Source organism: Plecotus auritus, assembly GCF_963455305.1.
Source record: "Plecotus auritus genome assembly, chromosome: 4".
In the NCBI taxonomy this organism is placed as follows: Eukaryota; Metazoa; Chordata; class Mammalia; order Chiroptera; family Vespertilionidae; genus Plecotus; species Plecotus auritus.
The window spans coordinates 27,409,007-27,436,555 of record NC_137775.1 but is presented as its reverse complement, the minus strand read 5'-3'; the positions used below and the strand labels follow the sequence as shown (position 1 = coordinate 27,436,555).

The window sequence follows — 27,549 nt, the reverse complement described above, 5'->3', positions numbered from 1 at the left end:
CAATGATCATCTATTATGTTCCAGGCACCCCACAGGGCATTGGAGGTTAAGTGTGAATGAGCAAGTTCCTACTTTGTGGAACTCTCATTTAGGCAGGCAGATGGGATTGTGACACTATGATAGCTGCATAAATAAAGAACCATGGTGCCCCAGCCTATTTTGCTCAGTGGTTAGAGTATTGGCCCATGGAACTAAGGGTTGCAGGTTCGATTCCCGATCAAAGGTACATACCTTGGTTGCAGGCTCAATCCCTGGCCTTGGTCGGGGTACAAATGGGAGGCAACCAATCGATATTTCTCTCTCTCTCCCCCTCCTTCTTCCTCCCCCCCATTCTCTGTAAAAAATTCAATGGAAAAAAATTTCCTCAGGTGAAGATTAAAAAAAGAAGAAAAAAAAAGAGCCATGGTGACATAGCGCAAGGAGGGATTGATTCTGCTTGGGGAGAGGAGAGTGGTCAGAGGAGGCTTAAGAGAAATAAAAAGTGGGGTGGGGCCTGCATTCCAGACAAAGGGAATGGTGGCTTGAGCTAGGACAGTGGAAGTGTAAGACCACATGGAATGTGGCGCAAAGCCTCCCAAGGCCACTTACTGGGAGATATGGCCAGAAAATGTTGGGAAAAGAAGGGCCTTTATTGCTCAGTGGGGACTTTGGGATTCATCTTGACCTTGTGTTTTTCACATAAGCTGGAAACATGATTTTTTTTTTTTTATTTTTTTTATTAAGGGAGAGAATGGAGCAATTGGAGCTCTTTGGGAAAGATGTAGAATGTATGAAGGTAGAGTAAGGGGTTAGACTTGGAAAGAAAAAATTAACTACTGCAAAGGTATAAAGGAGTAGTACAGCTAGAAGAAAGCCCTCAGCCACAGGCACTACCTTTTGAAGCTACATCAGGGTGGGATGAGTGGAGCAAGGTTGCAGAGTAAAGACTCCTTCTGCTGGATCCTACGCCCATGGGTGGAGCTCTGGAGCCCAGAGGACAGCAAAAGAGCCTGTGAGGTTATCTAAGCTAAGAGCTCAGGTCAAGCTGGAAACTCATCGCTACATTCGCTGGGAAAGTGGAACCAGAGTAACTCAAAGGTTCTTAAAAAGAAAAAAAAAAAATCAACTCCTTTAGGTATTGGGAGAAGAACTAGGCTGCCTTGGATGTGATAAGAGACAATTTCATGATAAGGGGTCCAATGAGGGCTGCTTTCTTGGTTGTGATGTCAAGAAATCCAGGCTTGGTTGTGAAGTGGGGCGGTGGGGGGGGGGGGGGGGGGAATGGCCTTAAGAATGGGCTCAGGAGCGCATATTTAAAAATGGCCAATTAGTGCAGAACTCCTTTGATTCTGGGAGGACATATAGTGACATGAATGAAGCTACCTTGGGCCAGAAGCCATTGGAGAACCCCAGAGAAATATTTGCTGGTGCTTTGGACTCTGTAGCTGGTTTGTGTCCAGCATAAAATAACCTGTTTCTTTAACAAGCCATGATTCAGACCTCTCCTAAGAGAAAAGTGACTGTGAAGAGGTTGAGGTCGCCCTTCGGTTCAGAATGCAGAAAAATTAAACAGGATGCAGGGTGAGATGACGACAGGAGGAGGAAGTGTCTAGAGAACAAAGACCTGTGTTCCATATTTCCCTGTGATGAACTGATGTTGCCTATAGAGGTGGCCAGATGGGGGCGCTAGAACCAGGGAAAACGTGCAATTAGCCAATGTGAAGTTGTAATGCTAATTTTTTTCTGTCTTTCTCTGTAGTAGCAAAAATATATATGGAAAAACCTAGACAGTAATTCTCTTTTCTGAGAAATTCAGAACATTGCTAAAAACTGAAGTATTCTAGAACAATTTAGAAAACTGAAGTGCATATTCTAAAACTTTGGTGAGATGTTCAGATTTAGCCTTGGCCAACAGAGTGGCTTCTTTGACAGAGAACTGGCTTAACTTGGTTCTTCTAATCTGTTTTTTATTCTTTCTTTTTAAAATATTCTTTAGTATTATTGATTTTAGAGAGAGAGGAGGGGAGAGGGAGAGAGAAATATTGATGTGAGGGAGAAACATCAATCAGCTGCCTCCTGTGCCCCCTACTGGGGATGGAGCTTGAAACCTGGGCATGTGCCCTAACTGGATTGAATCTGTGACCTTTTGTTGCACATGGGACTACACCCAGCCAACTGAGCCACACCAGCCAGAGCCCTTCTGATGTTAAAAGTATCGGGGGTTTCAGCATCCTGCAGTATAGGGGAAAATGGAAGGTGGTGATTGGGAATATGTCTTTAGTCTCTGACTTTTAAAGCACTGAGATGCATACAGAGAGATATGAAAGCAGGCCTTGCCTGGTGTGGAATACTTTTCTAGTTAATGTGAAACATATTCTTGCCTGTGTATGGAGAAGGTTCTTTCCATCTTTGCCTGACTTTTGTGAAGAGTCAGGATACACAGGGAGAAGGTATGGTTTGCCTATTTTTCTTGTGTTTTTGTGTTTTGCCAGGAACAAAGTAGACTTTTGCGCCCTCTAGACTCACCAATTCTATGCATTGTGCAAATTAATTTCTAATTTACCCATATTCCCAGTATTTTATTGAAACAAACAAAATTTCAGCACATAAATTTCATAATACTGCAGTGGTTTGGAGGACAATAAGTATCTAAAATATTTTGGTTGGTTGTGTGGCTACCACTCCCTCTGGCTGAGATAATAATGTTAAATTTTAACATGATGCTGGATGTTGTAATCCTACAAGGGAGAAAAGCGGTTGCTGCTCTAAGGTCATGGTTGGCAAAGACAAGGCCTTTGTCCTGCCCATAGGGCTGTAAATTCTGTGAGCGTTCATCATCCTGGACCCGCTCCCCAGCTTCCTAGGTATTTACTTTTCAAACTCAGTAGTAATGATCAGTAGTGGCAAATAATAATTTGAATGGATAATTTTTTTTCTTCCTAGTTTGAAAAAAATGATTATAGCGTGCCTTTTCATGTTTTATTTCTCAAACGTATTCACACTTGTTTGATAGTAAAAATGAGGGATTTTTAAAAAATGATACTCTTATATTTGATGTTAGTAAAAGCCTATTCTATTGCCATTGCTTGAGTTTAATGCTGTGAACTTTTCAGATGGGGATACCTATAATTTCACTAATGTAAAGAAGATGGTGTTTGTGCGATTATGAGTGTTATAGGAAGATTGTTTTTTCCATTGAAAATATAGACAGTAAGTTCAGCAGCATGGGAAAAAAACAGGTTTTTAAGCCCATGTAACCATGAATTGAAGTTGTTTTAAAAAGAAATAAAAACTCATGCCCTTCTCCTATAATTGTTACCTTGCTAAATGGATTAGTTTCCTGGGGCTGCTGTAACCAATCACCACAAATTGCTGCATTAAACCAACAGAAATGCATTCTCCCAGGAGGCTGCAAGTCTGAAATCAAGGTGTCAGCAGGGCCACACTCACTCCCAAGGCTCTAGGGGAGAATCCTTCCCTGCCTCTTCCCACTGCTGGTGGCTCCAGGTGTCCCTTGCTTTGTGGCCACATAACTACAATCTTTGCTCCCATCTTCACACGGCCTTCTCTGTGTCTCTGTGGGTCCTCTCCTGTCTCATATAAAGACACTCTTATTTTCCTTACCACTATCCTAATCCAGTACCATCTCATCTTGATTCTTACCGTAAGTACACCTGCAAGGACCCTATTGCCAAGTAAGATCACATCCTGAGGTTCTGGGTAGACAGGAATTTTGGGGGACACCATTCAACCTATTACATTAAATTATGGATGTTTTCACCTGGCTAGGAAGAGCAGCTTTGTTAGATGGTAATAGGCAAAAAGCTTTGTTGATCATTATTAATGTTGTATATTGTATTGTATGTTATCACATTGTATTATAGTTGTTTATTCACCCACCTACCTCTTGCACTAAACCATGAGAAGGCAAGATTTGTCTTTTTCCTTGAGATAATACCCCTAACAAAATGCTTATATATATTATATTAATATACATGCCTATATGTGTCAAAGCAAAAAATTAATGGAGTTGGCTAGAAGGATAGAATCCTAGAGTTAATTTAGCCCCCACATTTATAGACCATGAACTGCTCTAGAGACCAGCTAGATAAAGCTACAGATGCAGCTGCAATCACATTCTCTTTACTTTTCAACTCGGTGTTCTTTCCAGCAATAAAGTTGTCAATATTAAAAGGTTTAACAGTGAGTATTCATAGAGTGCTATTAGTAGCATATAACCGCCCAAACCCTGTCTACTAACCTATGTTCAGAAGTCTTAACTCTCCGAGTTGTGGAGTTTCTCTCTCTCTCTGTGCAATTTCAAAAGTTATATCTAACCCCTGAGAATACTTCAGGAGTACCTTTGTAATTCCTACATTGCATCGAAGACCACTCAAGACAGGCAAGGACAAGATATGACCTCAGCCATCCGTGGGAAGATCACATGGTGAGATGGAAAAGCTGAGTCAGGTGATTTGGCTTTGATCTCGATGTAGCCACTGGTTAGTTGGGCAAATTGCCTCATCGCTGAACCAGTCTACCAAGTGAGAAGAGCTATAAGCTTCCTTCCAGCTCTGTTCTAAGAGCTAATATCACTGTTTGTCATTCCACATGCAGGGTTTTTTTCATCCCAGTGAGCTCTGGCTAGGGGTCTCTGCTATTTCTTTCTTTTTTAAAAAATATGTTTTTGTTGATTTCAGAGAGGAAAGCAGAGGGAGATAGAAACATCAATGATGAGAGAGAATCATTGATCGGCTGCCTCCTGCATGCCCCTCCCCCCCACCCTGGGGATCGAGCCCACAACCTGGGCATGTGCCCTTGATCAGAATTGAACCTGGGACCCTTCAGTCCACAGGCCAACACTCTATCCACTGAGCCAAACCAGCTAGGGCTCTGCTATTTCTTTACGATCATAGCAACAAGGACAATGACTTCCTCATGGTAGGAAACATTAACCAGGTGCTGCTGGGGATACTAGGAGGTGAGGAGCAGACACCCAGCGAGGATATGCTGCACTTTATGTGCAAATCCAAAGCCATGCGCAGGGGTCCTCAAACTTTTTAAACAGGGGGCCAGGCCAGTTCACTGTCCCTCAGACCGTTGGAGGGCCGGACTATAGTTTAAAAAAAAACACTATGAACAAATTCCTATGCGCACTGCGGGCCCGGGATGAGTCGGCTGCTAAGCAGGACAGGCAGCGGCACCCGGCGGGCCGGATAAATGTCCTCGGAGGGCCGCATGTGGCCCGTGGGCCGTAGTTTGAGGACCCCTGCAGAGCATCCATACTGTGTAGCAAGGGCTGCAGCCAGCACCCCAGGACACAGACAGACAGATAGATGGTTTCTATGAGTCAGTTTCCTGCATCCTGTGGAGTCAAAAGGAAGACCTGCACACAGCAACGGGCCCTGGGAACAATGGCCACTTCCTGTGACCAGGGGACTCCAGAGGCTGTGGGCCACTCACTGTCAGACTGCCTTTCAAGCAGGGTGCTCCCAAGGCCACATTAGGAGACAGTTTCTCTTCTCTTGCCTTTTAACCTTGTTAAAGAGTTTATAAGTGAAGTGATTTAGACTCTGATGCTAACTGGCCATTTTTTTAAATGAGAACTTTAAAGTTTAAAGCCCTTAACTCACCAGAGTGGATGTAGCTTTCCAGTGGAGGGGAGAAATGTCATGATCTGATTGTGGCTGCAGTAGAGTTAGAAATTCACATGCTGTGATGCCAACTTAGGGATATTTATTTTTGTTGCCTCATCTGAAAAACGGCAGGGCCATACAAGTATAACACGCTTCACATTTTTGTCCTCACCCTCAAGTTTAGTAACAGTAGTGGTAATAGTAACGATAGTCAGCACTTCATGGTGCTCCCTAAGTGTTACCAGCACTTCCCCTACATGCACCCATTTATGGAGACCCAGGCAACTGTGTGCAGTTTCACTTCTAAGGTTTAGTGCTAACTATGGACCAGTATATGAGTTGTCTGATATCAGTAAAAAAGTTAGAGTGTGGGTAGCAAAGGAATAATGAAGTCCAAGAATAGTCATAATTAATAGCAAACAGTTAAACTGAATCCAGTGATTTCTGTTTTGCCTTGTTGATTACATGAGCTGCCGCATCTGCTGCAATGGAAACTGTGATTGACAAGCAATGGACTTGCCCTTGCACTGTTCTTCTCCCTTGGACTCTGTGAACAGCGACTGCTTACCCCTGTGCCCCTCACTTTCCAAGATGATCCTGGCTGATTCTGTGGTGTGAAACAACGCCTGAGAGATAGGGAGGTGTCAGCGGCTCAGCCAGAAAGCTGGGGATTGGGCAGTGGCTTCCTGTAATCGCAGGCGCTGGCTGGCTGCCCCGCGCTCTGGCAGTGAGCGCTGGGGAGGTGGGCTGGGAGACAGCTGTGCCTAGCACTGCAGGCTGCTCGCAGCAGAGCACAGCCCCTCCATGGGACTGCTTCACAATGTTCTGCCTGAAAGGTGAGGGGGCTCTGGGTCCGTGTGGGTGGTGAGGGTCTCGGGTAGGAAAATGGTCATTTAGCATCAAAGTCCAAATCACATGGCTGGTTCTATTAAAATCAAAGTTTGAGGGAGTTTTGTGAAGTATGAAAGTGAAAAAGTCATTGTTCTTTTTCTGTTGCAAACAGGAAGAAAGACCTCCTGCTGGGGAGATGGAATTTTCTTTTAGACAGAAAAGATAGTTCTCCAGAACTTTTTGGGTGTGTTTCGTATATATTTTGTCATAGACAAAAGTAGTTAAAAGATTAGAATTAAAGGAAACGTAATAAAAGTAGGAGTAGTTTACAGTGGTAGTTTAAGTCCTGTTAGGGAACTGCGTGTGATGAGTTAGTTGCCCATGGGAAGGATCAGAATGACTAGAAGGGGTGAACAGTTCTATTGCTATAAGCTTTCTTGTGTGAATTCAGGAATGAAGTTAATTTTACTATAGACACAATTCTTGTTCTAGTTATGTATGGATGATAGTACTTCTCAAGTACTGTAACATGGTGAATATATGAGTACATGTAGTGATTTCCTGATTTGGGGAGAGTATTTTCTCTTTTGAGGCAATTATTTTTTCCTTCAACTCTGTTTTTCTTCCAACTCTTGTCAGAATGTAATTAATTTAGGCATTTGAGAGTGTGTTTGTCTATGAGATTGCTGGAATGGGGGAGTGAAATGAATTTCCTCAGAACTGGAATAGATTATTTTGTTCATTTCTTTCAGTGTATGTCATTCTGTTGATGTGAAATTCTTGACAGCTTTTCAATTTTTGGAAATAAAGTGGTCCTGGCTTTGTTAACTGTTCCTTTGTCCTCAGTCTATTAATGAGGAAAGACATGGATTCTCTAGACTTAACCTTTACAGCTTTTAACCCTAATTTGACACCTTAAAAACCACCCAAGTCTTTAATATTAAACTGAGTTTTGGATATTTGTTTATACAGTTGGTACAAATTTGATAAAACTGAGGGGGTAAGAACAAGAAAAAACATCCCATTTTTCTCTTCCAAATAATTAAATTAATTTATACTATAGGGATTATCTAGTTGCAGTAGATTTCTAAGGAGCTCATAAGGCTGAAATGAATTTGAATACTTCTGAAAAATAATTTTAGATTAAATGAGTTATGAGCTCATTTTTGTAAAAAAAAGTGTTTGTTTTTTTTTAAGTTGTTGTCTCAAGAATGTAACTGTCAGAGCCAACATTCAGTTTTACTGGATGAGGGTGCTTGCTAACCTAGTGTAATTTCCACAGTGTAGTTGAAATCATTATGATCTAATGATAGCTTAAGGTTTAGATTTTTAATTGAATGCAGGTGTGGAGTTGTTGCAGGGTATGACTTTTGCAGCTTCAACATATTTGTCTCCACCCATTCCCTTAACAGCAATTTCACTTTATTAAAGAATCTATCAATTTCATGGGCTCTTAGTTTCCGTGGTAACTCAGGACATTTTAGAAAGTTAAGTGAATGGCATGTGATGACAACAGAGTACTTTTATGCTGAAGTGTGTGTTTTAACTAGGAATCCACAGTCCCCATTAAAGCCCACTTCTGCTCTCCCAGCAGCCAGGACAAATAGTTGACATTTTGCTCTCTTCCTGGGATGTGTGGCCCTCTTGGTTTACAGTAATGATGTTTAGGTTGCCCTTCGTGCTACAGATGAGGCGACCCCGGGCTAAAGTAATGGTGATTGAGATTCAGCACAGGAATATCAAGGGCTCCTGCGGTGCTGTGTTCTCACTGTGTGTGTTCCCCTCTGGTGGAGACATTTTCAGGTTCCATTAACTGGCCTATTTCTGTGGCTCGCTGAGGTTCTAAGGGCTATGGAGTCTGCGGTTACGATTTGCATTGACTTTAAAGGAAACAGGGCTGCCCTTCTTTGGGGTTAAAATGTGTTCCTGTGCATTTCTTTTGTTAAAAGAAAACATTCACACCAGACAGCCTCCCACACTGATGCAGGTTTCCTTTTCTCCATTTAGACTATTTTTTTCTGAAGTCTTGTCTACTCAGCGTTTGGTTGATTTGGTGCTAGAAAAAATGCCTTCTTGTAAAGAGAGATGTCATCTTTATCTTTCTTGTCAGGATAATAGCTCATTTAGTTAAAATCACTCTCTACTGTTGCCATTGAAGTAGCTCAGATACGCCCACTCCACCCAAGTTCATTTTGGATGAGCAATGCCTGAGCTCCCAGTCTCTGGGAGGATGTTCTCTCAAGTTCTGCCAAGGTCCCCGTGGTTAACAGAGCCATGATGTGTTGTTCCTTCACTGCATAATCAATGATCCAACGTGGTCTGGGAAGTGAGTTTCTGGCTAATCAAATAACATGGTCAATGGCAAACTACCATGCATATATCGAATACTATTCACGGATTACTTTGTTCAAAAAATTAGAATGAAATATTTTTACCACTAAAACTGCATGGAACCTAATTAAGTTTCTCTGAGATGATTCAGATGGTAAGTTACTTAATTGCAGCACACCAGTTCATCTTTATAAATATTAATGATCTTCATAGTGGATCTCTAACTGTGAAGACTATTTTCTACTTTTAATTTCCAATCCATCACAGACAGATATTTTGTAAAACATAAAATCATGTGCTGTGGGATATCGCCACAATGTCAAACAGCTGTAAAAGTACTTAGACGTTTCATCTCATTTCCTATAGTAATCTTGTAGACTGGTAACCAAAGCATTGGCCAACTGGCACGGGTTAGTAGATAAACAAATCCGTATTAGTTTCCTAGAGCTGCTGTAACAAATGACCACTGAGTAGTTTAAAACAGAAATTTCTTCTCTCCCAGTTCTAGAGGCTAAAGTTCAAAATCAAGGTGTTGGCGAGGTCATGCTCCCTCTGAAGCCTTTAGGGGAGGATCTTTCCATGCTTCTTCCAGTTTCCGAGGCCTCAGGTTTTTTTGGCATGTGGCAGCACCTCTGGCTCTGTCTCCCTGTGTGTCTCCTTGTGTCTCTGTGTCAGGTGGTTTGCTCTATAAGGACAGCAGTCATTGGATTTAGGGCCCACTCTACTCCAATATATGACCTCACTTTAACTGATTACATCTGCAAAGACTATCCTATATAATCCTATATAATAAAGAGGTGATATGCAAATTGACCCTCACACCCTCGCACGAGATGGCCGCCCCCATGTGGTCAAAGATGGCCGCCACAAGATGGTCGGCAGGGGAGGGTAGTTGTGGGCAATCAGGCCAGCAGGGGAGGGCAGTTGGGGGCAATCGGGCTGGCAGGGGAGCAGTTAGGCATCGATCAGGCTGGCAGGAGAGTGGTCAGGGGGTGATCAGGCTGGCAGGCAGGTGAGCAGTTGGGAGCCAGCAGTCCTGGATTGTGAGAGGGATGTCTGACTGCCAGTTTAGGCCCGATCTCTGTGGGACATCCCTCGAGGGGTCCCAGATTGGAGAGGTTACAGGCTGGGCTGAGGGACACCATCCCTCACCCCCCCCCACCCCCAGTGCACAAATTTTGTGCATCGGGCCTCAAGTTTTCAAATAAAATCACATTCTGAGGTTCCCAGTAGATGTGGGTTTTGGGGGAACACTTCACCCCATTATGTAAAATAACGTTGTAAAAAAGCATTGATAGGAGATGTAGTTAATGGACAGAATATAAGAATGACTGTTCAGTGTAGCTGCTTTGATGATGGATTTGTAACTTATGGCAATGTGAGTTTAAGACAGGTTTGTATGTGTAGGTACAAGGGTTAAAAATACACTCACTATGATCAGTCATGCAAAAGCAGAAAATGGTGCCTTTTTATTTCCAATAAATGATCCAGTTTCCTTTATGAACTCATCCTACTGAGAAGGGGAAAAACAAAAAACAAAATTGAACTCAGTTGACTGCAGTCAACTCAGTGTGAGCCAAAAATTTAAACAGTTGCATTAGATGGCTCAGTCTGCTGGATGACTCAGTCTTTCAGAATTCTCCTATGATCTTTCTCTCCAAAGTGGATTCTGTTGCTGAGTCTCCCCCGTATTAATAAAGCAGAAGTGATGCATGCGAAATTACATCCTTTTGAATCATTGGCTTCATCATTACATAGTTTAATTAGTTGTAAAGCATATACCCCTGTGTAGTTGAGTTTAAAACCATTGCTCTTACGAAAGGATTAATGTGTAAGTTCTTTTGTGTTCTAAGAATAATTTTAGCATGCTTTGTGAACATCATGGACCTTAACTTTCTGAATTTAATATTGGATTTTACCCGGCCAGCATTCTCTACAGAGATTTTAACCTGGCTTTGGTGTTGGATTAGATTCTTTCCCTTTCTTAGGTTTTATGTATTGTCAGAGAGCTAGAAATCTAGTTTCATGGATTGGAAAAGTGGTGAATTGTGTGGAGTGGGTGTCTCCCAGCTGCCTGCATGCTCAGCATGGCAGGGTCCCGTCCACATCCTTTTCTGCTTCACAAGTTACAGATTTAGGAAAGCCTTTAGGTTGTCTAATAATAGCAGAGTTATGTTGCAGATTACAGCTCAGAACTATCTCAGGCATGTGCTTCTGCTCCCGCGAGGGCAGTTCATACTAAAAACTCAACTCTTTCCTTCCCCGTTGTGCACCCTGGAACAGATCACAGGCCTCTCTCCAGTTGTCTTGTGTATGTTGTGTATGTAAAAGAATTCCTTAGATTCTTTTCTTGGCAGCATTTGGAAAATAATGTCTGGAATCAGAAACAGATTTGTTATTTCTGTGCTGAAACAAGTGCATTTTTCAAGTTAGTTAGCAAGCAGCCCTATGCTCTGGCAGGTTCCCCACCCCTTCCTAAATCCAGTAATAAACTGTCAAGTAAGCCTTGTGCAAAGTTTATGCTATTTTACTCTTTGAACATCATTTTAAAAGACTTGAACAATTAAAATGCAAGGGACCCTAGAAATGTTGCGTCCATGTGAATCTGGACATTTTACTGTCATACATTTAGCAGCAGCTTTAGAGCCACAGTCCTGCCATTCTTTCCCCCTCCTTTCATTCAAAAATTGCATATAATTGTTAGTCAATAACCTACCGCTACCAAAGGGAATTCACACTTGCTCAATCTGCAATTTAAAGCAGCACTTTTAATAAACACGCTGGTGATATCATGCATTTTTCAAACTGGCAGGCAAAGCCCTTGAAATTTAATAAACCAAACAAAGCTAGCCCTTTATTTCCTTTGTCTCTCCCTTGAAAACTTTGTCATGCTTTCTAGTTCCCTTTTTCTCTCCCACTACTCATCAAAATCTTGCTTTTAAGTATGTGGCAGTAGAAGCCAGGTCGCCTTGTTGAATAGATGATTCAGTATAAACTGGGAGATGCCATCCTTGAGGAATGAAAGAGCGGCTAACTGGCTCTGCTGCCTGAGCGCACAGCGCTGGGGTCTGCCTGCTCTGGAGCATGCTCTGTGCAAAGAGAGTGCTCTGGCTAATTTGGTGGAACTGAATCAAATGACTTCAATTACCAAAAGCATTGGCAAAGGTTTCAGTTAAATTCTCCATTTTTAGCATATCCTGTCTCATTTTTACCTATTTTTGTTTCCTCTATTTGCTGATTTCTGTATCTTTCTTTTTTCGTTTTTTTTTTCCCTTCCCTTTTCTTACCCTCTGATTGCCCGTTGGGGGAGCTGTGTTAAACCTAAGCCAGATTGAACTCCCTCTAGTTGTGAAGGTGTGATCAGTAGTCTGCACACGCGTTAGTGAAGGTGGTGGTTAATAGACGAAGGCAGATGGATCAGTGTGATAGAGGCAGTTTGCCACTCAGGACATCATATCACCACTGTCAACCAGGCACAAAGGTATGCCCGGGTATGTATTTTTCTCTTGTAAATATCAGAAGCAAATACTGCTGAAAACAACCTGAGGGGCTTTAAGCAATTAATAGCTTTTGCATGAGTAAACAGCTTGGTGAGATTTTGTATTGGGGACTCTGGGTGGGACGATGGATATTCTTAATTTGAAAAGAAAATGTCAATTATATTATAAAATCATACAGAGCGTTTGAATTTGAAATTAGAATGTCTTCACTTGACAGGCAATATAATGACAAACTATTTGGTCTAATGTTAACAGCATTCATCCTTCATCGGCTGATTACATGACATTTATCAGGTTTTGTTGATTTAGATTGGGTTTAGAATTTTTATTGTTATAGTCAAAACATGGCTAGCCCTGAGAACCATTGAGACATAGCCCTGCCGACTTGAACTTGGGTTTAATTTGTTGGGGGGAGGGGGGTGCATGATAAGAGGAATGTGAACACTCCTGGCCACTCTCTCTTTGGAATGTCTTTTTATAACAAAAAGGTATAAATAGCATCTAGTGAGCTTTAGGAACCATGCGATGAAATGTAATTTATGTGAATTTCTGTTTAAGTGGAGAATGGTTTTCAAAGGTCAGATTCTGTATTATATGTTTGTTCTTGAGAAGTTTCACAAGACAGCATTTGAAAACAAAAGAGAAAAATCTCTCTTTTGATGACCAGAAGAGAACATCCGTGTTGTTTCTTGTTTTATTTCACTGAGTGAAACTGTGCGAGGTTCATCATCACTGACACTTTCAGAGTGGAAGCGGGGACAGGTGCCTCTGCTCTCCCGAGGGAGCCGACATTGGGAGGGGGAGGGTGAGGGGGAGGGGGAGGGAGGGAAGGTGGATTGTGCTCTCTGAGGGGTGTTCTTACAGGGAGGCAGCGGACAGCCACATGGTTCAGGGCCGCTTCAGGGGAGAGGCAGGAGTCAGGAGATTCCAGAGTTGCCAGAAGATCCGCTGAGGAAATGGAGTTACACCAGATTAAGAGTAGTGACTTTTCTGTGTCCAAACAGAAAAAGTTCCTTAGTGAATGAAAAGGGGCCCCTGTAAATGCAGAGAGATGAGAGGAGAGGAGATGAGAGGAGAGGGGAGGGGAGGGGAGGGGAGGGGTGAGGGGAGGGGAGGAGAAAAGAAATGGTAGCATGTGGAAGCCCCCAGCACCTGTGGTTTTTCATCTCTCCTTCCTTAGCCAACTCCTAGACTTGAGATTTTGCTTTTCCAGACCCTTTCCTAATTTTAAGGGGACAAAGGAAGCTCTAGTCCCTTCCCTTTTTCCTGGAAAACTGTTGCTCTAAGAAAATACCCAGTTTTATGCGAAAAAGGGCCAATATTATCCTTAAGGTGGCTAATTTATATATGTAGAGTCATCCAAAATTGGCTGATATTCCAAAATAGTTCTGAAGTTCCTCAAATATGACCAAAATGTTTCGGTAGAATTTTGTGTGTGTTTACTCACCCCCTGGTCCCCCAGGAGAACTTCCCTGGCGCTGCTCCCGCCCTTCTCCCGGGCCTGCTCTTCTGCGCCCAAGACCTCCGCTGCCTTCCTGGCCACTTGTGCCCACTTCTGGGGAGCCCTCTTTCTTCAAGATTAACTTTGAGCACAAAGCAAAGCCAAAGACTTTTTCAAGGTTTTCTTAGTAATCATGACCCCAGTAATAAAAGTAATTGACAGATTAGTGAAGAAGGTTTAATAAATCCCGACTGTGTCCAATAACGTAAGCCTGAGTAAAGAGAATCTGCCTGGTTAAATACTGAGTATTGAAGAGCAACTTACATAAGATGCTGGGCATTTTCTCACAAGTATGTAGTCATACTATTTCTTTCTTTCTTACATTTTATTTTTTCAATTACAGTGTATAGTCAATATAGTTTTGTATTAGTTTCAGGTGTACAGCATAGTGGTTAGACAATCATACACTTTACAAAGTGTTCCCTCTGATATTACCAGTACCCATGTTATTACAATATTATTGACTACTAGAGGCCCAGCACATGAAATTGTGTGAGACCCAGACCCGCCGCACCAGTGGGACCCCAGACCTTGCCGCACGGAGCCGCGGGCCCCGCCTCCGCCATGCAGCTCTGACCGGTTGTTTGGTTGTGACGCCATTAGGGCGTCACGACCACAGGCCTTTTATAATATAGGATATTTCCTATTCTGTACTTTATATGCCCTTGACTATTTTGTAACTAACAATCTGTACTGCTTAGTCCTTCACCTTTTTCACCCAGTCCCCTCTCCCCTCAGTCTGTTCTCTGTATCTATGAGTCTGTTTCTATTTTATAGCAATGCTATTTAAATCTGACCTCTCTTAAGTGCTTCATAATGTTACTGATTAGGTTTACCTGGGGCTTGTGAAGGTAAAGATTAATTTGTACCATAATTTGCAAAATATAGTATAACTACATAGTGAGAAGGGTAGATAGACTGCTGGTATTCTTTTTTAAATAACTTTTAAAAAATATGTTTTTATTGATTTTTTAGAGAGAGAGAGAGAGAGGGAGAGAGAAATAGAAACATGAATGAGAAAGAAACACATTGATTATCTGCCTTCTGCAACCCTGGCATGTGCCCTGACCAGGAATCGAACCGGCGACCTCTTGGTGTGTGGGTCAATGCTCAACCACTGAGCCACACTGGCTGGGAGAATTCTGGTTTTCCATTGCAGCATATTTATCCCAACTTCTGTAACATTTTCTGGAATCATAGTTGTATGACTACACCCAGATGAACACAAAGTACTGAAAGTCACATAGACTGGCAAATGAGCGTGTACCGACACAAGTATTTTGGAAGCGGTGGAAGCCAGCGAGTATCCTGATATCGCTCTCACTGCTCCAGCGGAAGTGTTTGTTGTCACAGCAGTTGAGACAAAACCTTTCCACTTTGGAAGTGTTTCCTGGCAGAACAAGTCCTTGATAAAAATTTAAAACAAGATTTGGACTTCTCATATGGTGCCTTTTATAATATTGTTTTATTTTCACAAAATCTCTCCCTATCCAGAAGGAAGGATGGATGAATGGATAGTTTTACCCTTGCGTAGGTCTACTTTAGGTTGATTGCTGAGGAGTTGGTACCGAGCTCTCCTTAATCACTGGGGTGTTTCTCTTCTCACTATATTCCTTTTTTTATCAGTAATTGGCAGCCTGTTTTTCACCTCAGAGAGAATTGGTTAGTGAGTGTAAAAGTTGGCCAACTGAATTATCAGTACATTACAATGGAAGTGTCAAAAACGTAGCATACTCAAAAGATGACATTGTATGTCCATCTCCAAAAATGCTGAGTCCATAAACACTGAAAGAACTTGAGTGCAAAAGAGTGATCTTTTGATGGCTTGAAGCATGATTTAAATGTAAAACATTAGTTTGGTATTTGCCTTCTTTTAGTCATCCATTGAGAATATCTAAAGCTTAACCATCTAGTGCCTTTTTTGCTTCCCATAGAAAGTTAATATTGGCATGGCAAATATTCTAAACCTTGATCTATATATTTTTTTTTTTGTTTCTGATAACAAATTCGGGTGAAATGAGTTTGTCTTAGTTGCTCCCAGCCCTCACTTACCTTCATGAAATAGATCCATTATTGGTGTTATCTGCAAAAAATGACGTGTCTGTGACCCGAGAAGAAAACAGGAGCCCCTAAAATAGGTGAGACTCCCTGGGCACATGACATTCCAAAGCAGTGGTTCTCGACCTTTCTAATGCCGCGACCCTTTAATACAGTTCCTCAAGTTGTGGTAACCCCCAACCATAAAATTATTTTCGTTGCTACTTCATAACTGTAATTTTGCTACTGTTAATGAATCGTAATGTAAATATCTGTGTTTTCCGGTGGTCGCGACCCACAGGTTGAGAACCATTAGCAGGGTCACCCACCAAACAACATGAGGAACTGTATTAAAGGGTCGCGGCATTAGAAAGGTTGAGAACCACTGTTCCAAAGGGTTCTCCCAGGCTGCTGTTTGGACTGTGTTTGACTAGATTTTCTTTAATCGCCCTTCCCTTCATTTCACCGTTGGAAAGTGACCATCATGCTCTGTGGGTGAAGAGCAGCTACCTTTCTCTGTCTCCTGCTCTGTGTGATGTCTGAAATTAGGTCAGCCTGTATGGATGTGCCGTGGAGAAATGAGAGAGCCGGCTTCTCTCTGCCGAAGTGGTCCTTCCCTCACCGCACAGTGAGAATGCTCACTCATGCTAAGAGAATTCTCTGGTCAGTGTCGAGTCCTTTGCTGAACCTAATCCTTGTGATGTACTGATAACTCCCGAGTTTCTATCTCCAGCCAAGACCTCTCCCCAAACTTTAAGTATGAATATCCAGGTGCCTGCTCCATATTTCCGAGTGGATGTCTAACAGACTTTATGAACATATCAAAACTCCTGCCTCCCTACCTTTGCCCCCACATCCAGTCCACTGCAGTCTTTCTCATTTCAGTAGGTGGCAAATCCATCTTTCCAGTTGCTTAGACCAAAAATCTTAAAGTCATATGACTCCTTTTTCTCTCATACCCCACTTTTGATGTGTCAGAAAATCCTATCGACTCTATTTTTTAAATATTTTCCAGGATTTGACTCCCTTTCACCAGTCCACTGCTACCTTCCTGCCTGGGTCTTACCTGGACTGCTATCATAGCTCAGCCCATTTTCAACCCCGCAGCCAGAATGAACCTTAAAAAACATAAGAATCGTGCCACTCCTTTGCCCAAAATTCCACTTCACTCAATAAAAGCTCAAATCTTGGCAATTTCTCTTGTATTTGGGGATGTCAATCACAGGCTGAAACTAAACCACAGAGGAGAGGGATTGTTGTCTTAGTTACAGGACTTATAGCTGTGTCAGTCCTTAGTCTGCCAGAAAAGCAAAAGGCTTCCCTGCAAAACTCCAGCCCCAGGTGAGTGGTGTTCTCTTCAGTTGCGCATAGAAGGTATGGTCTTTGATGAGACCCTCCATCTTTTCTGTGATGGGAATGAAGACTGTTCTATCTCATTTTGTCTTTAAAGGTAGCCGTTTGTATAGTTAACACAGCCACTGTGCTGTACTTTCAGTCTTTATTAAATAAGTTTGATAAGAGAGTTTCTGTTGGAATTTGAGGGAATTGATTCTCATGGTTTTTATGATAATGAGAACAAAGCAGTAGGGAGCCTATTCAAATCAGAGGGCTAACTTACATGTTTCATAAGCAGCTCAGTTTTTACGCTTATGAGTATATTTGTTTTGCTGAGCTTTGATATGTTGTGAGGAATATCAAACAGTCCTTCCAGGATAAGTGCAGCATGTTTTACTCTTCCATAGAACCCCGGTGTTTTCTTTCATGGTATCATTAGCAGGGCCGGCAGGATCTGACCTCTACCCCCACTGAGTGCGATTTGCAGGTTTTCCATGTACTTCCTATTGTGTGTGTGAGTGATAGGTTCTCCTAGATTCTAAGCTCCTTAAGGGTGTAGCCCAATAGCACCACCAAGAAGGGATTCCAGTCCATATTTATGGATTAAAGGAATGAAATGTAATATTTAACCTAGTCCAGGTGAAAAGGACTTGAGCCATCAGTCTCTAGGAAAATAAATGGACTTTTTCTGAGGATAGTTTAAAATACAAAAGTGGACTTTTCTACTTTCAGTGGGGCTGAAAATATGTAGGTAAAAAGCAGAATATGAAAGATTTTTAACTTTTGGAGTTTTATTTTCTATAGCAACCGTATAGAAAAATGTAATGCAACAACTTTAATCACGGATGGCTTGTAAGAGGGGGAAGCTGATCATAAAGGAGGAGGAAGGTTAATGTGTTTCTAGAAATTCAAACATTCAGAACAAATGAGTCTAGGCTTTGTGGTGACTGGGAGAGATGGGGGGAGGTCCATTTCTCAGGTCACTTCTTGGTCTTTGAAGTAGCAGGTCACCCTCAGAGAAATGGCCAAGCCCCTGTTGGCTTCTCTCAAGCACCTGTCTGAAGTGTATTATTTCTCTTAAAGGATTGAGGATTTACTCTATGCACTTTCTTCCCTCTTGGCTTTTCAATTAAGCACACTCACACCCTCCAATGCATAGTCTGGTAGATGAGCAATTGAGCATAGACCAAAAAAGAAAAGTGGTAAAATTATCTTTAGAAATATGGGGTTATTTTCTCTTAGCAAACCATTATTGAAACAAGTGAGTTTTTTAATTTCTATAGCCATATTATTTCATTTGGTCCTCCCATCCCTGGTTCTAAATGTTCAGATCCACTGGATTATTTTCTCGGGCTCTCCTGAATGCATTTCATTCTATTTCCATTGCAATTCTTTTTCCCCATTTTCTCTTTAAATATGCTTTCAATTTGGTTGCTATGTCTTTCTGTCTGTATTAGATATTATGAGAACAAGCTGGTTATTATTCAGGACCTTATGTCAGAGTATACCTAGAGGTTCTCTATTAATACCTGTTGAGTGATTGAATGCTTAGCTGCATTAGGGACTTTATCCTCTCTTCTTTATCTCTGTGAACTGTTCTAGTTATTAAAAGTTATAGGCACTTTGACCTATAGGTTGTCTTTTCAACTCAAAAAATGCAAATGATGGACCAATCATTTAATGACCATTTGAGGTCTTACTAAAATGCACATTCAGGATGGTGAGCCTGAAATCTTCATGATGTGGTTAACTGTGAGTAAACTCTGCATGAGAAGCAGAAATGCCCTTAACTGAGGAGTCAGAGAGAGTTTCTGATGCTGGGTCTATCATTTACTAAGTCTGAGGAAGCCCCTGAACCTCTCTAAGCCATTTTCCCCATCTGATAAATGAGCGACCGCCCTGCCTACTAGATGTGGTGATGTTGTTGGAATCAAATGAGATAAGGTGCCTAGAAGTAGCAGGACACTGGCATCCTCCCCTTCCTGTCAATCCCACCTCTCTAATGGGTTCTGGAACCCATCTTTCCTCTCCATCCCCTGGGCCAGCACTGCCTGAATGTGGTAACTATTAGCATTTCATGCTTTTATTGGCTTATCAGCTCCTACCTCCCTGATTCTAGGCTAATTGCTCTCTAATCCCTTCTCCAAACTCCACCCAGAATGTGAATAACAGACCTCATGTGTTTCTTCTCAGATTAACACTCTTCATCCCTAACCCCCACTTCCCACCATGCCATTATCTTTAGGATAAAGTTAACTTCCTTAACATGACCTAGAGGAGCCCTTCATGAAAGAATGCCTCCCTATCTTCCTCTTCAGCCTCATTGGTCACTAGCCTTTTCCTCTATGCACATCCACTTTTGTCTTTCTTTGCTTGTGTCAGGACCCTCAGCCTAGAATGAATATCTATTTCTCCCCTGTTTCTTCTACCTAACATTTAAATATATTTTTTATTGATTTCACAGAGGAAGGGAAAGGGAGAGAGAAATAGAAACATTAATGATTAGAGAGAAACATCAATTGGCTGCCTCCTGCATGCCCCACACTGGGGATTGAGCCTGCAACCTGGGCATGTGCCCTGACCAGGAATCAAACCATGACCTCCTGGTTCGTAGGTCGACACTCAACTTTTGAGCCACCCCGACCGGGCTCTTCTGGCTAACATTTAGATTTGACTGACAGGACTCAGTTCAGATGTTCTCTCCATAACAAATATTTCGAAGCTGGTTTTGAACCCCTCCATTGTGTGTCCCCATCACAATGTCATACAGCTTGTGCTAGGCACTAAGTACCTAGAAGGCAGGGAATGTGCATCTTTCATTATCATGCCAAGAATCATATAAATGTTGGTTGAATTTTTCATTAATATTTGAAAAATATGAGGACAAATTCTGGTGTGTCGTTCCACTTAGTATTGGAGATAAAAGTAGAAAGTATTGTCCTAACCTTGTATAAAGTTATAAACTGTTTGCAGCTGAGAATGCTTTGGCTCATGCCAGCTATTTTCGCTAAATAATTTACTAAGCAGTTGAAATGAATAAAGAATTTTAAGTAAGATTATTTGTCTCTGAAGAATGCCAAGAGGTCCTATAATCATTCAGATTTTATCTGGGAAAACTGTGATTGGGATGCAGTACCACAATATCCGGTAGGAGTAAATGATCTGGATGTTGTCAACCAAAGCCAGGAATTGAGGTCTAGGGTTGTAGTATTTATTACCTGGAACGGTGGTGCAAACTAAAAAAGTAATCCATTAAGGAAAGTACAGGTAAACAATTTAATGATTAATTCATAATTGATTATCAAGGTTAAATGGTCTTTTTGAGGAATTTTGGTCTTTTTGAGTAATAATGGTCTTTTCTGGAATTGAGGAGTCTACCTAATGGAAAACGGCATCTCCACTCTACCAACTGTGATAGTCAAAATTTGGGCTCCTGTGACTTTCAGCCCCTGGTGGCATGCCTGTCAGTATGTTGCACTGTATGGCAAAAAGACTTTACAGATGTAATTAAGGCTACTACTCAGAGACTTTAATAATGGGGTTATCCTGGATTATCCAGGTGGGTTTAATGTAATTACATAAACCTGTAAGCGCTGAGCTTTCTCCTCGCTGATGGTGAAGGGGAAGTCGGGAGATTCTAAGTGTGAGAAGGATTCGTTGCTGGCTTGAGGATGGAGGGAGTTACTAGGAAACTGAGAAGGAACTGAATTCTGACAAAAACCTCAATAAGCTTGGAAGCAAATTTACCTTCACAACCTCCAGATAAGAACCCAGGCCAGCTAACACCTCCATCGAGGCCTGTAAGACCCTAAGCAGAAAGCCCAGCTAAGGCTGCTGGGCTACACAGCTGTGAGATGATAAATGGGTCTTGCTTTAAGATGCTAAGTTCATGGTAATTTGTTATAATAGCAGTAGAAAACTACTACACCAGCACAACAGAACCAAAAATGGGATTGGGATATAGGAATCTTTGGGTTTGGGAACCTTTCTCTTAGAAGATTTGATTTCCAGTGGACCTTAACATTGAATGCACTATATCTGACAAACACTAAAATTGAATGCCCTTTCTGACAGCTGTAAGGGTCTTTATTTTTGGCTGATCCATGACCTTTCCCTGACCTCTAGAACATCATAGTTGACCCAAGGCATGCCTCTAAGTATGTCTCAGACTTCTAAGGGCTCCAGTGGAAAAATCAGCCAAGGGATCTTACATTATTATATGCTGACTTCGTGCAGGAAAGGCTAACAATAACAATAAGTTGGAGGAATGAAGATTGTTTGTGGTAGTAGAATATCAAAGGCTCATCTTCGGTTTTTCCAAGTGTTGTGTAAAAGTAGGACATCTGAGATGCTGACTTCTTTTTAGCACTGTTTTTCTAATGTTGCCTTCATGAGAGCCATTCTCTTTGTCAAAGGCCCCCCTCATACCCTAAATGCTGGAAATACACTAATCTTTTGTTAATGAAAAGAGAGGATTTGCTTTTGACTTCCTTTAAGAAGTACTGTACTCCCATATTGTGATTCTAAAAGCCATTCATTTTAGTTGTGATGTACAGGACAGCAAAGGCTTGAGTCTGGGTTATGCTTTGCCAGTGTGGTGAATTTGTCCATATTAAATATTAAAACAGTTGCCTTAGTATCAAAATAGAGAAAGTTGTGTCTGTGCAGGATGTTTGATAAGAGAAGAGTCAGAAATAAACAGAATTGATAACCTACTTAATCACTTACCTTTGTGGAAATGGACTATTGCCTACATCTTTCTAGAGGACAAGTCACGAATTACACATTATTTTTTTCTCAAAACACAAAACAATAAGCTTATAGATAACTCTTTGAATGACTAGTCAAAGAATGAAAATTAGAAAGACAGACTACTGACTTGATGTACCACCACTGCCATCGAAGTTTAAAAACTTGACACATTTTGTTTTGCTTGCTTTGGTTAATTTATATGTGTAATGACTTCGAGATATAATCCTTGCTTTGGAAATGACAGTTCTACTTGATCCACTGCACATGCATTTTATTATTCAGATATTATCTATATTTTCTTGCTTTTCTGAACCAGTCTTTTTCCTTTGTCTCAGCATATTTACTTTTTCAAAAGAAACATTTACTTAGGATGAGCAAACCTACTGCACAGTGGTGTTTGAAGGCCAGGCTGGCTATTAAATTGTCACTGTCTTTTTCCTTTTTTTCTTTGATCCTAACACCTGGCACAATTGTTAATTCAGATCTGCTTTGTTGCTTTGTTTTTGTCCCTTCTAAATGTGTTCTCATCCCTTCCTTGTGATGGAAACTGGCTCGCCCTGTTCATTTTACCATGCTCCTTTACTTCTGTATTATTTCAGTTACCAATTAAGAATATATTTTTGAAGTAATACAAGAAACAAAATCTTGATATTTTAGACATATAATCATCTGAATATATTTACTTAAAAGCCTATAGCCCAGCCAGATGGCTCAGTTGTTTGAGCATTGTCCTATACACCAAAAAGTTTGCAGGTTCGAGTCCTGGTCAGGGCACATAGCTAGGCTGTGGGTTCGATCCTGGTCGTGGCGCATACAGGAGGCAACTGATTGATGTTTCTCTCTCTCTCTCTCTCTCTCTCTCTCTCTCTCTCTCTCTCTCTCTCTTTCTCTCTCTCTCTCTCTTTCTCTCTCTCAAAAAAAAATTAAGTGAAAATATCCTCGGGTGAGGATTTTTTAAAGAAGCTTTATAATTATGCCAAATAACTTGCTTTCTCTTCATAATCTTCTCATCTGAGTCTTAATACATACTATTTACCAGCTCTCAGTGAATTACAAAATATGACTTGGAAAATGGCCCATGTACCTTGGAGGAGGAATAGAAGAGGAATAAATAAAGAGGAGGGTTTGGCTTCCAAGTCACAGGTTCTTGTCTTCTGTGGGGCTTTCAAATCACTGATGACTGGCTCTGTCCGTGGGACGCGGAACGCTGTGACAATGGAGCAAGTCACTGAACTTCCCTGGGTCTCAGCTCTTTCATCGCTAAAACGCCTAACTCACAGGATTTTCATGACCTTTCACTGGGATAATGCACGCACATCTTGACTAGAACCTGGCTGGACCTGATAACTGTTCGTGCCCATTTTCTGCCTGTCGTTTGTGTGTGTGAAATGTGTGGGCTCTTGTGCATCTCATTGGCACTCGCCACACTGCAGCGTCAGCGGATCTTTTCACTTGGAGTATTCCGTTTCCTAAGTGGATCAGTCAGGGTCATAGTAGGTACCCACTTCTTCCTACTGTTCATATGTAAATGCTGGACCCTGCTAATCCAGCTTCACTCTGCCTTGCCATTTATCCGGAGCTATGAATTCAGCTGTTATTCACTGGTGTAAATGAGAAAATTTGTTTTCATGGTGCCACAAGCCTGATAAGCCTTATTACTCCTTTGTCACTTCAGATTAAGATTTAAGAAAATTAACTTTTTTTATTTTCACTTTTGCCTTTTCTGTTTCAGCATCCCAGAGTGCTGTTTGTGTGCCAAATCGGAATGGTCATCTAAATGTTTATGTGGATTTTGGTGTTCCATAATTTTTTTTTCTGTGCTGAATTTTAATTCTCAAAATATGTATTTATAAAAGAAATCCTTATCTATGAGAAATTCAGTGCAGCCTCACAGTGCTGGCTTGACCTCAGATGGTCAATAGGATCAAGAGGAGACCAAGAAGGGTGACATGATTTGTGTGCTGCTTATACAGCTGGCTCAATTTACTTTCTTGTTTAAACACTGCAAAGCAAAGACGAGCTAATGTTATACACATGACAGGATGTATTACCTTCTTAAAGCATATCTAAGTGCAAAGAAGCAAGGATGGATTCTGGGAAAATTTCAGAAACTTACCAAACATGACAAACTTTTTTATGGATACTATGAAGATGGGTTTTATTCAACTTTTAAGACCATATGTCAGGTTATTTTAAGCTTTATTAATTGGTATTGTAGCTAAAATAAAAATAGAAGTAAAAGAGGATATTTAAATACAAAAGCAGACATTTTAGAAAGTCATGATGCAGAGAAAGTTAAATTTTAAAACTGATGGGATGTAGCCAAAAGTGCATGCAGAGGAAAGTTAGTAAATTTTCACATTTTTATTTTTAAACAAGAAAAAATATAAATTAAGCTCTCGACTCAAGAAAAGTATAAAGGACTGCAGTTATTGAAAAACATAATAAAAATAGGAAAATGGCAAACCCACTGGAATGTGTTTCATATATTACAGGTGTTCTAGGAACAAGGAGAGAGGGAAGGGAAGTGGCATATGTAAGAAGAAAGAGAACTGGGGGCTTTATATGGCAAAATGTGATTAACATCACAATTTAGGAACCCAAAAGAACATTTTAAATCTTGGGATCATTTTAGCCAAATATTTTCAAATTTCCCCCCCTAAAGACTTCCTTACCTTATCAGATCCAAAATGTTTCTCTAACACTTCAGTTGCCCTTCGAACTCCCCTGCATTTCCTCATGTTTCAATCCAGTTAACCTCAATTTTTATTTTATTGGTTTTTGTCTTTAAAAAAAAAAGCAGAGCTATGGTTTTATATCTTCTAGCTTTGGGTGCATAAAATAATGAGTATATAGAACTGAATTCTTGCTGTTTCTGATGGGACAGAAGCATTCTGTCTTTTATCTTTCTCTGTCACATAATTCTGTACCCAAAACAGAACTTAGAGCTCAGCTGATGCCAGTCTATCATTACAAATGTGAAAAAGCCAAGCCCCAGAGACATTAAGGTTCCAGGTCTCACATAGCAAGGTGTGAGGATTTATAAATTGCAATTTTCGGCCAATGGCTCCCCTCTCTCTACCTTCGTTTGTAGCCAGCCCAGTTACTGTGTGTACCAATCCTTTCAAGACCCTTTCAGCCAATTTTGTCTTTAGCTTTTATTTACACAAAGCTTTGGGAATCATGACTTCCATCATTCAGATGATTTTCCAAGACAAAGACTAGCTTTTTAGTTTATTTCTTATATTCAAGAATGACCCGATGATAATATTTATATCCTTCAGTATTTAAAAATTTTTAAATGTTCTTATTGATTTTTTTTTTTTTAAGAGAGAGAGGAAGGGAGAGGAAAAGAAAGAAAAATTGATGAGAGAGAAACATCTAACATTGATTGGCTGCATCCTGCACACCCTGTACTGGGGATTGAGCCTGCAACCCAGGCATGTCCCCTTTCTGGGAATCAAGCCAGTGACCTCTTGGTGCATGGGGCAACACTCAACCGCTGAGCCACCCTGGCAGGGCTATCCTTCAGTATTTTAAAATTCTGTTCTTACTTGAAAGCCCACTTAACATGAAAGAAAATCTTTACATCACTCTGCTAGGCTTTTCTTTTTGGAAAACTTTCTCACAGTATCTACTAAAGCTAAATACTAGTATACACTGAGTGGCCAGATTATTGTGATCTCTGAACGCATGATAATCTGGCCACTCAGTGTATATCTATATTTCTGTACCCAATATATATATTAGAGGCCCGGTGCATGACTTCATGTATGGGTGGGGTCCGGCCAGCCTGGCCAGAGGGAGGGGACATGGGCGGTTGGCTGGCCTGCCTGCTGGTCAAACTCCTGGTTGAGGGGACAGTTTGCATATTAGCCTTTTATTATATAGGATATACACTGAGTGGCCAGATTATTATGCGTTCAGAGATAATAATAATCTGGCCACTCAGTGTATGTGTGCCCTATGAACCAGCAAATTCCCCTATTAGGAATCTACCCAACATAAAGGTATAAATTTGTTCACCAAATGGCATGTATGAAAATGTTCATAGCTGCACTATTCAGAATTAGGAAAAAAGCAAATGTCCATTAATAATGCAATAGATAAGTAATTCTATTATCATACAGTAATATGAATAAAAAGACTACTGCTACATGCAACCACATAGATGACCCTCACAAACATAATGTTGAATGAAATAAGCCAAAGACAGAAGAGTAGGATTCCAATCATAAAATTCAAGACCAGGTAAAACTAATCTCTGGTGATTGTCAGGGTAGTGGTTACCTTTGGGGAAGGGGGCCTGCAGGGAGTTCTGGGAGCTGGTAACCATCTATATCTTGATTTGGATGCTGGTTGCATAGGCATTCACTCTGGCATTTCGTTGAGCTGCACATTTATAATCTTTGCATTTTTCTGTACCCAATAAAAGGTATACTTAAAATCCAGATTTAATTTTGGCTTTCAGCTCTCTTGCTTTGGGTAAGTGTATATGGGGCTCAGCTCTCTGTCTGCTTAGCTAAGTGCTCAGTCCTGCCATAGGTATCCCCAGAGGTCCTGTGGAGTGGTGAGAAGTAGGAAGGAGCCTCCAGCATCCCAGACCTGGACTGAATTCACACACTATCACCTGGCACGTTTATGTAGCCTTGGAAAATTACTTAGCTTCTTACTGATCTCCATTTCCTCAGCTTGAAAACTGGGCATGATAACAGCTCACACACCTCAGGGCTGTGCCATGAGTTAAATGAGATAGTGGACATGAAATGCTCAGTAAACACTATTAGCTCCTAGCTATGATTTTTATTTTGTTTCCCTAAAGATGATTCTGTGCTTATAAAATACAAAGCAGCCCTGCCATTTGGCACCAGGCTGGACCTACAGCATAGACACAGGTTTGGGTTTCCTGTTTTAATCCCCAGAGAAGTTCTCTATTCTCAGTTACTCATCTGTTCCAGGACTTCATAGTCATGATGATTTCATATCAGTAAACCAACCAGGAACCCCCCTGGCTTAGTCCCACTGTCTTCTATTCTTGGAGCTATTTGCTCCATCTTTTTATCTTAAAACATTCTCATTAATCCATTGCCTTTCTTATCCCCCCTCCCCTCAGTTAATTTTTTTCTTCATTAAAAAAAAAAAAAAAATGCTGGATGAGCTGCAAGACTTTGTTGGCCTGACTTCCTGTAATGTCCTTGGTGAGCCCAAATGAGTGATTCTAAACCCAGTCATTGTTCGTTGGTGTGAAGATGATGATTGCAAAAGCTGTACAGAGAGAGATTATGAAAGGGTGAAGATGGGAGATCGGGGCTTTTTATTATTATTATTAATGAAACTCATTAATTTAGGAAACAATGCCCATCTTTCTGCCTGAAGATGATTGTTACTCATTAACCCAGATTGTTGAATCTTGTTTTATAATGTGACTCTAAAAAAGGCTTTTCAATGACCCATGCACTCAGAAACAAATAAGGAGAGCTTGAAGAGAAACAAACCAAAAGTTTTTTGTGTTTTTTTAAGGAAGTTATGATGACCTATTTCAGTGTTTGAAATTATTTTCTTGACCTCACATAGCCTTTAGTGCCCACCCATTTTATCTTCAGGGCAAAACTTATTCATCAAGCAGATGGTCTCCATTTGATCTCCC

The 27,549-nt window shown here is 41.0% G+C and overlaps 1 protein-coding gene across 3 annotated transcripts in view; it reads left to right on the top strand.

Annotated features, from left to right (window-relative positions):
• NHSL1 (NHS like 1) overlaps nucleotides 1-27,549 on the top strand; it is a gene marked incomplete at its 5' end in the record, with an annotated part of 201,720 nt that overhangs the window by 106,952 nt on the left and 67,219 nt on the right. The window contains one exon of one of the 3 annotated variants that reach the window (XM_080665276.1): nucleotides 6,348-6,451. The exons of the other annotated variants lie outside the window; for them this stretch is intronic. Coding sequence (XP_080521402.1) covers nucleotides 6,436-6,451 — 16 coding nt within the window. Of the gene's footprint in view, nucleotides 1-6,347; nucleotides 6,452-27,549 lie in introns of those variants that run through there. 3 annotated transcript variants of the gene reach the window in all.